At 33.1% G+C, this 12965-nt stretch overlaps 2 protein-coding genes and 1 long non-coding RNA gene across 4 annotated transcripts; 1 reads left to right on the top strand and 2 right to left on the bottom strand.

Annotated features, from left to right (window-relative positions):
* The first annotated feature begins 779 nt into the window (after positions 1 to 779).
* Positions 780 to 5482, top strand: LOC124426584 (putative mediator of RNA polymerase II transcription subunit 26). Its single transcript, XM_046968432.1, has 5 exons — positions 780 to 2775; positions 2897 to 3246; positions 3324 to 3815; positions 3877 to 4586; positions 4653 to 5482. The coding sequence occupies exons 1-5, from the start codon at positions 2591 to 2593 to the stop codon at positions 4947 to 4949; spliced, it is 2034 nt and encodes a 677-aa protein (XP_046824388.1). The 5' UTR covers positions 780 to 2590; the 3' UTR covers positions 4950 to 5482.
* On the bottom strand, positions 5213 to 7414 carry LOC124426591 (methionine aminopeptidase 1). Of its 2 annotated transcripts, XM_046968454.1 has the most exons (7): positions 7227 to 7414; positions 6910 to 6961; positions 6599 to 6834; positions 6237 to 6459; positions 5876 to 6151; positions 5526 to 5803; positions 5213 to 5337 (listed from the first exon to the last, which is right to left on the bottom strand). In XM_046968454.1, the coding sequence occupies exons 1-6, from the start codon at positions 7335 to 7337 to the stop codon at positions 5571 to 5573; spliced, it is 1131 nt and encodes a 376-aa protein (XP_046824410.1). In that variant the 5' UTR covers positions 7338 to 7414; the 3' UTR covers positions 5213 to 5337; positions 5526 to 5570. The 2 variants fall into 2 exon arrangements, with proteins under 2 accessions (XP_046824410.1, XP_046824401.1); XM_046968445.1 differs by having other exon boundaries at positions 5213 to 5803.
* A 1487-nt stretch (positions 7415 to 8901) lies between these two features.
* LOC124425995 lies at positions 8902 to 12260 on the bottom strand. Its single transcript, XR_006942634.1, has 2 exons — positions 12067 to 12260; positions 8902 to 9133 (listed from the first exon to the last, which is right to left on the bottom strand). It is a non-coding gene; the product is annotated as an uncharacterized LOC124425995 (long non-coding RNA).
* Positions 12261 to 12965: the final 705 nt, after the last annotated feature.

Below are 12965 nucleotides of genomic sequence, written 5' to 3'. Positions count from 1 at the left end.
AATTGTTAGCTTGCTTCGTTGAACGGAACGTCGATGATCGCTTTTCGCGATACGCGAAGATTGTTAACAAAAATGGCGACGATATAGGATAATTTCAAGTTACGGGCCTCATATGTGCAATGTCGTAGAATACGGTAGTAGGTCACTGGATCGTGCATGCAGCTCTTTCGCGATTACTTCTTGGCCTTTTGCTATTAATATAGTTGTAATAGTAGTAGTAGTAGTAGTAGTAGTAGTAGTAGTAGTAGTGTAATAGGGAATCCGGTGAATCGAATATATGGAGAGAAACGAAAGACGACCGGTCGATTGATCGATACAAATCGGATCGGAGGACAATGCACCTACTGCGTTTGTCCCTTTAAATCATAGGTTACTATGATTTTCTTTTGTTTTCTTTTTCATTTTGTTTTGTTTTTCTTTTTTTTTTTCTTTTTAATCATTATTTTTACTTATTTAACAATTTTACTTATTTCAACTCGTTAATTCTCACGAATCTGACAGCTGACGAGAGAAATCATGTAAACCCTTCGTTTCGATATGAAGGATTTGTTTATTTTTTTTTCTTTCTTTTTTCTTTTTTTTTTTTTTTTTTTTTTTACGTTTAATCCTCTAGAATCCGGTTGCTTTTTAATCGTTTAATTTAAATTATATCATAGAAAATTTCTGATATAATTCATATTCTAATATAATTAAGTATAAGTTATATTTATAATATAAACGATAATACGAATGTGAATATAATAATTAATTTTTTTTTGGCGAGAAAATGAAATGGAAATTTAAAAATATAGATGTTAAATGGGATTTAGATTATTTACAAATACGTAATTATTTTTATTAATCAATAAGTAACGTGTAGTAATATCAAATCATAAAAAGAAATATTGTTTAAGATATTTTCGATATTTCATTAAATAATCTAATCTCGTTTCTCATTACAATTTTAATTCATGAAATGTTTCAATTTTATTTACGATCAATTCGATAGTAATGAAAAGAATGTCAGGGAAATAAAGAATTTCTTTTCGCGATAAAACTCGCCGGTTAGTGCACTCAACGCATCGAAGTGAATGCGAGAGTAGGAGTAGCAAGTAACCTTTTGGCATCCCCGATGATCAACGTACGTTGGTCGAGAGTATAAATGAAGGACAATGACCTAATTGCGTGCAGAAGGCGCAGTGCTTCTTCGACGGCCAATAACCAAGGCCGCGAGAAAGATTTTTAAGAGCCGGTTTCCGGTTTTCCGTGTTCGAATCGCGAGAGAAAAGCCGGTTTTTATATTTCTGTGTGTCACATCATTATCGATCATTTACCTGCTGATCGATAGAATCGAGGATTCTATTTTTTTTTTTCGATCATGAAGGTAAGTCCCCTTTTAACATTAATTACACAAATTTACTTCCTTCTATAAGCTTTTGTTTTTTTTTTGTTTTTTTTTTGTTTTTTTTTTTTTTTTTTTTAATATCACTTGCAATAACGATTAATTAACGAGACAATTAAAAAAAATTTTTTTCCTCAAGATCCTCAACATTTTTTACCGGGACTTTTAATTGACACAATGTCTAAATTATTAACTCATACTCGTCGTATTATTTTTACAAATCCACGTCTACCCTTTATCTTTAAATTAAATATAATCTAATAATTAATACTGCAATGATTGTTCGCGATTTCTATTTCAACTCTCGTTTCGATCTTTAAAATAAAGAATCGTGTCAAAAAGCTGTTTACGTTTTACGATGATTTCGATAAACGAAATATTGCAAGGTTTTTTTTATAAATAAAATGAAATAACATGAAATGTTTATGATTATTAAATAATAAATAGCGAATAGGAGAAGTAAACTAACGATCGATCGAACGATATAAACGAACAATTCGAAGGAATTTTGATTATCAAAGTCATTATAAAGCAACAGGTGTGAAAATTTCTAACATGTTTACGAGCATTCAAACAGATTCTATAAATACATACATACATATGTATACATAAGCACACATACGATAATTTTCATGGTTCGTCGTATTTTCTTCACTACTCTCTCTCTCTCTCTCTCCCTCTCTCTCTCTTTTTCTTTCTCTTTCTCTCTTACCCCCCCGCTCCCGGCCTGCTTATCCTCGCTTTTCCTCGCACCGATGTGGGACAATGTCCCACTTCGATTCGTCGACTCACCACGAAGTTTCTGCTTCTTCTCTCTTCATTCACTAATACTTCACATACATAGACATACATATGTGTAATACAAATACATATGTGTTCGTACCTAAATACATAAATATAATAATCTAAACATATATATATATACACATAGATAAAGAGCACAGACATATATTATTTATATGTTGGCAAAAAGGAAATGAGAAGCACGTGCCAATATGAAGTACCGTAACGTTCACGGTATCATCCTAACAAACTTGGATTTCCGGTTATGAACGCTCGAATTCGTCTCACGTATCGCTTATATCCTAAATAAAATGAGTATAGGAGTTTAGAATGTCTGAAAACAAAATTCCGATTATCGAATGCACATTAACGACGTTAAGCTGTTAAATTTTTAAGGTGATCGGTTGGACATGTTGGCTCTTGGCCATGTGTATCTGTTTCTCCGAGGCAAGGAATAAATTAAGAAGACCGCCTCTAGCCCCTTTGCCTCATGCACCACCGATATTCAAGAAATCATGGCCTATTGGGCCTAGAATTTCAATGGGAAACACGATACACATTGGTGGAAATTTTCCTCATAAAAGAATATCTTATAAACCTCCAAATTATAGGTAAGAGAAAAAGGGAATGAAATACGAAGGACAAATGTTCTTCTTTATTCCCTTTTCAAACGTTTAAGAAATAACCCAAGATACGAGCCTGGTACATCAGGCAAATCATTTTCGATCTCAGGATTAGACGACCTCCGACGTTCAATATTCTTCCTACTACCTGGAAAACTCAAATGCCAGTTCTCGGGATTTTGAACAATCATGCTGTACTTCCGCAACGTCCACCAGTCAAAGAATTTCATACGATGAATCAAGTTCCAGAATATAGTCCGGAATATAGACCTGAACCAATGATATTGCCACCGACTCATCGAGGTAACCTCGACGACGATAAGGGTCCTATTCATACGATACCTGCACCTAATCTGAGCCCAGCCGATAAGCCTTACAATTCTGATGCTAACTCTGGACAAAAGACCATTTCTCAGCATCAATATAGTAACGATCTCAATTATAATCTCAATCTACAAGGTGAATTTAAGAAAAAAAAAAATTGATTTAAATAATGAAAGAATATGTTACTATGATATCTATTTGATTTTTTTTAGGTAATACATTGGCAAATGATTTTGGATTAGCGACTATTGGCACCAGCTTGGCACCTCAACGAACTGTAACTAGTCCAACGCCTATTCAACATCAATATGAAGTGACAGAGGACAATGATCTAGCTCAAAAGGAATATCATACAGTCCAACCAACATTTTTCACTCCGGAATTCGATGTAACCAGGCTGGCTACGGTAGTCAATCCCGATCTACAAACCAACGAAGTTTTCCTCAATCATCCACCCATAACCAACACGGGCCTAGCGAATATTCAGTTCGGTCAAACCGACACACCAATGCAAACAAACTTGCGCAGTTCTCTTCACGTTGGCTTCCCTGGTACCGCCACTCAAGCAGCCAATACGATTGGCAATCAAATTCCTGATTTACACGTTGGACATCCGGCACCAGCTGGACCACCTTTATCCGCTACTCAACTTTACGAACTCTTGAACAGCTTCCCAAATAAACTTACAGAACAATATACAGCAGGTTCGTAAATTCAATCGATATATCAAGAAATAAAGAATAAAAATCATATTTACAATTACAGGTCAGCAACCTCAGTTACAACAACATTTACTACAACAACAACTTGGCCAACTTCTCCAGCCCAACGGAGTCACGAGTTTCTCTCAACCACAGATGCATTCCTTTAACTACGATGAGCAAGACAATCAGCAACAGCAGCAGCAGCAGCAACAACAACAGCAGCAGCAGCAACAACAACAACAGCATCAACAATTGCAACACGAACAACAACAGATATTATTAGATCAAAATTTCGGTACTGGTAGAGTCACTGCGGATTACAATTTGGAGGCAGAACCTTCGAATATACAACAGACTGATATACAGTCTGACGAGGAATTAAGCTATACTGCTGAAGTACCGATTGAACAAACAGAAAATAATATTGATTATGAGGAAACGAATAATCGGGCTGGACAATCCACGTATTTCAACAAAGTTACCAATAACGGAGGATTATCTACACAATTTTACACATCTTTGCCTAATCGCGAAGCTGCAGAGAAATTAGCTGCATTAGCTGCTGCTGGAAATGTAAATAGTCAGTTGATTGGACATCTACGAAAGCAGCAACTGGAGAGACAACAGCAAAGCGAAGTTATGCCGCCCAATCACAAGGACGAGAGTTATCAAGATACTCAAGAGCAACAAGAGCAACAACAACAACAACAATATGAATCACAGTATGAGCAGCAACAGCAATATCATCAGCAACGTATTCATCATGAACAGGTATACATGTAATCAAATTATAAATATTAAAAAATAGATATTTAATAATAGTTTCAATGTTTACAGGCTGAAAATGAAAGACGTGATAAACAACGTTTTCTACAACAACAACAACATCGACGAAGGTTAAACCAACAAAATCTTAATCAAGAAAAACGACCCTTACGAATAATGGTGCCCGATGACGAAGAATACGTGAACGATTCTGATTCACAGAATGAAGAGAAAATAGAGTATGAATACGAGATTGACGAAGGTGACACGAAGGATTCTCGAACTACCACCTCGTCGAACGAACGACTTTATGAACAAAATTCAAAATATGAATTTGGTACACGACTCAGATCTAAGACTGGAAAATGAAAATATTTATTAATATAATATTTGTATATGATGATTATTTATCGACAAATTTTAGGATACTGTTAACAGGTGATTTCCATGCTCGAAATGATTATGCGAAAGGAGCGATCGATTCCGATAGCTTTTGAATCATTCTTCAATAGACATCATTCAAAAGCGATCGTACGAATCGTCTATTAATTTATTTGATATTTATTTATTGTATTTAGGCTATTTGTTAACTTATTTATTTCTATTTGCAAGGAAATAGAATATTTCCATTGTCCTACATAATTTTAATCTTTTATTTTGAACATCCCGCAATTGAAAGGTAAACATTATACTCGTATGTACATATTTATCAACTTGATGAAATATTAGTATAATACAGGAGTCAGCAGTTTTTTCCCTTTTTAAAAAGAAAAAGAAAGATTAAAGAAACGTTGTTGGACAAGGCCATTTCCATTGGCTTCTTTAGCCGGGTTAATCACTTTCATTTTAGAAAAAATTTTTTTTTCAATCAATAAAACAAACACAAAAAAAAAAAAAAAAAAGAAAAAAGATCTTAATTTTAACTGATAAAAATAAAATACGCACATCCTGATGACGTCATGCAATTTGTCATTTTTACAACAAACTGTACTACGATTGATCCATGAACCATGGTTTACCATTATTTGTCAAACGTTTTGTTAGAATATCACAACCCTTTTCTGTGACTAAAAGAGTATGTTCAAATTGTGCTGACCATTGTCCATCTGCTGTAACTGCTGTCCAATTATCAGGCCACATTTCATCTCTCCATGTACCTTGAGATATCATTGGCTCTATCGTGAAACAATGACCAGGCTTCATAACTCCTACTGCTTTATTTTCTAAAAGAAATCATATACATTAATTGTATCATAATATATTTATTGAGTTTTAATATAATAAATATTACTTACTGGCATAATGTGGTACATTCGGTGCAGTATGGAAAAGACGATGTATACCATGTCCACAATAACTGCGTACTACACTGAAACCATGTGCCTGTGCATGTTTCTGTATAACATTACCAATGTCTCTATATTTTTCTCCAGGACGTACAATCTCAATAGCTTTTGATAAACATTCGTATGTTACTTCCACTAACTTTTTTACTTCTGGCTTAACATTCCCAACTAGAAAAGTTTCATTCAAATCACCATGAAAACCATTATGATATACAGTGACATCAACTGAAAAGAAAAGAGTCTTTATAAGAGATAATTCATTAAATACAAATAAAATTATATTTATTAATGATCGTAATAATCATCCTACCATTACAAATATCTCCATCTTCCAATGGCCTTGTATCAGGTATACCATGGCAAATTACTTCATTAACCGATGTGCAACAACTAGCAGGAAATTGATAATAGTTTAATGGAGAAGGATAACAATCCCGTTCTATACAAGCCTCATGAACAGCCCTGTCAATTTCTGCTGTTGTAACACCCACGCCACATGTTTTTGCAGCCTCATCTAAGACTTCTCGACCGAGCTATGTGAATTATTCTAATTTTAAAACCCACTAATTGTTAGGTCTCATATATAAATTAAGAAGTAAATAATAATGTTCCCCTTTGTATTAAACCTTTGACGATCAAAGATTATCTGTAATGTTAGAATAAATATATCACCTTGCATGCAATGCGCATTCCTTCAATCTCTTCATCGTTAAGGATTTTAATTTGGGCAGAACCTCTCACTGCTTGTTCGCTAATAGGAATTCCAGTTGGATGTTGAGCATAATCTGGACGGCCTATACATTCTGGTACTTCACGACGTGTCTCTCTTTTGAAAGGACGTAACTTTCCAGTGTAATGATAAGAAGGCCATGGATTGTACTCGGAACTTTTATTCACATTTTCTCCTTCTAATTATAGAAAACCATTCGTAACTATTAACTGGATCATGGTAATATCAGAAAGAAATAGAACCGTAAACTCACTTGCAAGTTGGTGAATTAGTTTATGTGAGTTCCAGTTATCTTTAAAGCATCCCTGTAAAAATTGATCAAAAAAGAAAAAGAAAAAAAAAAAAAGGATTAAATCGTTGTATCATCATAGCAAAAGAAATTCATCGAATGTATCGAATGAACTATAATATTTTAAAAACATAATTATTCGAATTTAATTGATACTTTTTTTTCTTTCTTTCTTTTTTTTTTTTTTTTCGTTATGATCATACTGATAGGATTGAATTACATACCAAAAGGAAATATACATTGGTACGACATAACCTATAATATACGTAATGTATTCTTACTTGACTACAAAAGTATGAACCCTGTATTCCAATTTTTAAACATGTCGGACATTGTAAGCTCGCCTCTGCTTTACATCCAGGTGCTTCGCATATTCCAGGAGCTACCGCCATTGTCGAAAAGTAATTTCTTTTAAAGCAAACGTCGTGACTCCGTAAACGATTGTACGAACCGTGATGTAATAAGATATACCTCCTCTTTCGGCGGACCAATCATAGCGCGGACACGTGACGCGGGATCGTGGAAAATTCAAAATCATATCCTTGTTGCATCATTGCCAATCGATGATGTCCCACTTATTTACGTACAATATATTTTCCCTTTTTTGTTTTTTCTTTTTCGTACTATACTCTTCGTTTCTTTTACATTTTTACGGGTTTTTTTTTTTTTTAAGTTTCTCGTGACGCAGTGCATATGGATTGATAGAAAATCGTCGTTCGAAGAAGATTAAATGAAAAGAATCGAACAAATCAATGGCTCTTGAAAACAGGTAGGTTATAAGAAAGTTAAAAAAGAACAAATATGATTTTTGTTTCGATTTCTGTTACGAATTATCGTTTTTCGACGTTAAATTCATTTGAGAAAACAAATATTTCAATATTAAAGCCGATACATTTTAATTGTTAAATTAACTTTTCTTATCTTTGTAAAAAATTTATATCAGATCTATCAATACGATACGTACGGAGAATATTATACGATCGTTAATATTCTCGTACTATTTTATAGAAAAATGTTTCTCTTATATTAATAATTGAATTACAAAGCAAGAATTAACTTTTTGTTTTCTCGAAAATTTAATCGAATTTAATACTTTACGAGATACAATATCTCTGATATATCGCACAGTGCGTTAACATATGTATATCTAACGGATTCTTGCATATTTTCTCGAAGCAACCCTTCGTTTATAGATTTCCCGAATGGAATATCGTTGTACCGCATATGTCTGTATATTAGAATGAAGGAGAATTATAAGGGGATATCTGCTGACTTAGAGATACGTCTGAACTGCCATAAAAAAAAAGATACATACATATTCAACGATTCTTTGTATTCGAGAAGAGTGATAAAAATGGCTTTAAGAGGAAGAAAGAAAGAGAGAGAGAGAGAGAGAGAGAGAGAGAGAGAGAGAGAAAGAGGAAAAAAGGATAAAGTATATAAAAAAGGATAAGGATAATCTTCTTTCTCAAGGTCGAAGTCTTTTCTTTCAATTTACAATATTTTTTGATTTGCATTTAATTTCAATCTTTCTTTCTCCCTCCATATTACTTCGCAGCAATTTTTGTTTTTTTACTTCTTTTTTCCATTAATTACTTGGAAATATCCTATAATATTTTTAATAAACAAACTTAAAAAAAAAAAAAAAAAAGAACCTCAATAGGATATATAGGACGTATCCTAAGTATTATTCCATTCGATGTTCTTCTTTGAAATAATTTAAAAAAGAAAAAGATTATAATTTTTAATTTATTAAAATCTCTTTCTTTCTTCTTTTTCTCTTTTTCTTTTTTTTTTTGTTCCTTTTAATTTTAACCTCCAATTAAATTTACAATTATTTCTCGTCATATTGGAAATAATTTTCTTTGAACATTTTGAAATATATATATATATATATATATATATATATATATATATATATATTCCCTATGTATAGTTATTATAAAAGGACAGATATTATCGACATTTCGTTTATTTGCTATAAAGTTCGATTACAAACGAGATCAACGTTCTGAACATAGTACGTACTATCAAAGAGCATGGTTAGCGTTTGATCGCACTCATCATATTAATTAACGTAGTCAAACGTTTTAAAGCGAAGCATTTATCATCCCCTTCCGATCGTTTTAAAGGTCTTCCCCCCTTTCCGTTGATGAATGGAAACTGTGTACTCCGCCCGTGTCCTTGACTTTTTTACGTTTTCATCGAAAAAGAATGAAAGACAAAAAAACAATTTTTAAATTGCTACTCGGAAATTTATCGAGTTCACATAGTCTTATAAAACAAGCTATTGCTTTATGAGAATCTTAGTAATTCAATTTTATATATATATATATATATATTCCCATGAAAATCATCCTAAAATATCTCAAAAGAACGATATAAGAAATATTTCAATTAAACCATGTTTATGTATTACGACTGTAACAAGTATTCCGTGAAGGGAATTGAAAATTTTCGAAATGAAAAATAATTTGTATGATATATATATATATACAAAGAGAGAGAGAGAGAGAGAGAGAGAGAGAGAGAGAGAGAGAGAGAGAGAGAGAGAGATGAATACATTTATTTATACATGCGAGTGTTAATATTAAGATATTATAAGCTTGGTATATAAATTAATTTTGTATTAGGAATTACTAATTATTAATTATTTAAGATTCTATCACGAGAATCGGAGTAATAGAAGTAATGTGAGTGATGAGAGTAATGGGATCTAAGATATTAGGATAATTGGATTTAAGAGATTGTGTTTTGTCTATGTATACAATTATATAGTTTATCTATTCTTACGATTATAATAATAATGATATGGTATGGGTGATCGAGTGTAATTTAATAATCGATTAATTAATTAACGAAGAAAAAAAAAAAGAAAAAAAAAAGAAGGAAAAACAGTATAAAGATCGTAGAAATTCTTTCATGTCGTCGTCGAAGTTATTCTTTCTTAAGAGATTTCGTTTCAATGATTATTTCGAAAAATTCTCGTCGTACGGAACTGCGAAGTTTCGAAACAAAACTTCTACGAACCAACTGGCTTCATTATATGCAGATGAAAGAGTGCCTGTTAACGCTGATTAATTACTAGTTGGTGACTCTCTTAGAGCTACGTGCATGTTCGTTTTTCTGCTTTCTCTGTCTCTCTCTCTCTCTCTCTCTCTCTCTCTCTCTCTCTCTCTCTCTCTCTTTTCCTTCTCCTTTTTCTTTTTTTACCGTAATATTTCTCTCTTTTTCTCATTTCAATCTCTCAGCTTTTTTTTTCTTTCTCTTCATCCCCTTTCTAAAGAATTTTCTTTATTTAGCTTATCTTGGATTTAATTTCGCGATCTAAGCCAACGAACATATTGGATATGAAAAATGTGAAACACCAACAAAATGCTATTGAAAATATGTAACAGGGATTATATAAATATATATATATATATATATATATATATATATATATATATATATATATATATATATATGAATTGTGAAGTTTAATAGATTTTGATAATAAATTTGACAAAAAATAACAACGAAAATTTCTACATGTGATCAAAATTCAACGTTTAAATTTTTTTCAATGAACTTTTAGTATCATTATATATATACATATACATTTTATATAGACACATACACACACACACACATACACATACAATATATATATATATATATATATATTGTAATGTATAGACGCATTTCATTCATTTCCATTGCTCGGCTACGATCGAGCAACAAATTGAGAAAATACACGCACGAAGGGAAGGAAGAGGAGAGAATAATCGCGGTAAATTTTGCGATCGATCGATTTCATTTCCATTCGAAACGGCCGCTAGCTGCGGTGATGTTGCTGTTGGTTGTTGCTCGAATATAAGAATTTATCGTTTGTGCGGTGTGCTCCACTTGCAAACCCAACGATGCAGCCAACTAGGTAGCTTGCTAGCTTGCTGCCTACCTATCTACCTATCTACCTACCTACCTACCTTGCATATTTCCACGCGCATGAAATATTAACGACGCGAGTACGATTTCACTGAGGTTCCTTTAATTTAGCCCACGAATATCGTACAATTCGTATCGATCCAATCGAAAAGCTTTCGAGAATCAACTAAAGTGATTTTAAAAGAAAAAGAGAAAAAATATATAAAAGTATTAGATTGCGTTAATAACTAATTCATTATTTTCTGATAGACCAAATAAACAATGATATAATTATATAAATATAATAAATAATATGTAATATAGAAAAATGATATAACATAACATATAATATTTATTGGATATCAAATATTACAAATCTCTCTCTCTCTCTCTCTCTCTCTTTTTTTTTTTTTTAATAATATATAAATCTATATATTATTATTGCATGGATATTGTTTATTTGCATGAGAAAATATTACAAATTTTCGACTGTCTCGAAAAATTCCAATTGTGATGAAAAAATGTTTACCTTAATCGAAAAAAATCATTCTTTATTAAAGAACGAAAGTGAATATAGAGATCATTTATATCTTACTTTTACAAATTAAATTAATTACAATCGGAAATAATGTTTTTCTCTGTTAATAAAATCTTACATACGTATATCAATCGGTTTCAATTTATCTTTTTCTTTATCGAGCTTTAAATTCAATCGACGTAAAAGATTTCAATTGAAACAATTACGTTTATAAAAACTTTTGTATCATAGAAAATCCCATTGGAAAGGAGATTTCGTATTTAAGGTGAATTCTCAACGAGATCAGATATTATTCTAACGTCGATACAAGATATGATAAAGTGTAGAATAGTCTCGTTGAAGCATTGACATAAAAAGAGAGAAATCGAGCGACCAATAGAGATAGATAGATAGATAAATAGATAGATAAATAGAGAGGAAGAGAAATAGAGAGAGAGAGAGAGAGAGAGAGAGAGAAACATACCAGCGACAACAATAGTCGAAACAATGGTCGTTCGAGCGGTTTGTTTGTAAGCGACATTAGGGTATATCAGGGAAGGTTGCCAGAAGGTAGAGGAAAGGGAAAAGAGAGCTTGTGCTTTCGGATGTGACACGTTAAAAGAGAATTCGGTATTTCCCTCCTATCGTCAGAGATTATTCTTGCGGAGGGTTTCCGGGCAGCGTCGACATGCACTTACCCTTCGACAGACAGACTGACAGGGTTCCTAAAGGGTGATCCCATGACAGTAATCCGATACTTGACCGATACACGTTCTCGCGTGGGACACGGAACACGTGTTTCTGTGAGCGAAGGGCCAAACTAACAACAAGCCGTTGTCTCTTGTCGAATATTTATCGGTTTTGTTTGTGTGCGTCGCTCGTTGAAAGGCAAAAGGAGAGTGGTGGGGCGGGAGAGGAAGGATGGGGCCGGGGGAGGGGAAAGACCGTTGTAAGAGGAGGGCTGCTACATTTAGACGAAGGAAGGAACGAACGAAGCGTTCGAATTATCGAGTCGAACGACACGAGTTGGCCCGTGGTCGGGCCCTTTCACCCTTCTCAGATCAAAGCCAGATACGAGCCGAGTTGTTACGTAAAAGGATATTGCCGAGTTACTGAATTAGGTATTCTCTCTCTCTCTCTCTCTCTCTCTCTCTCTCTCTCTCTCTCTCTCTCTCTCTCTCTCTCTCTTTCTTATTACTTTTCCCTTTTCGTTTTAGGGCATATGATAGTAAGGTTTTCTTGTAAACAACATTCTTGCTTTTTTTCTCGTGGCAATATCGTAAGAAATTTTATTTTTAAATCGATTACGTTTTAAATAACAAACTCTCTTTACAAAGGCATAAAAACAATCATAGGCAATATCATTGTTGTTTACTCGAGACAATGTCATATGAAATATTATATTTAAAATAAATAACGTTTGAGATAAGGATAAATTCAATTTTATCATATCCCCTACTCTCTCTCTCTCTCTCTCTCTCTCTCTCTCTCTCTCTCTCTCTCTCTCTCTCTCTCTCTCTCTCTCTCCTTCTTTCCATCTCTGTTTACTTTGAATTCAACGGAAGGAATAAAAACGATAAACGACGCGTTCCGTGAG

The sequence above is a fragment of the Vespa crabro genome, chromosome 1 (assembly GCF_910589235.1).
Source record: "Vespa crabro chromosome 1, iyVesCrab1.2, whole genome shotgun sequence".
NCBI classification, from domain to species: Eukaryota; Metazoa; Arthropoda; class Insecta; order Hymenoptera; family Vespidae; genus Vespa; species Vespa crabro.
This window is presented reverse-complemented; position numbering and strand designations above follow the sequence as displayed.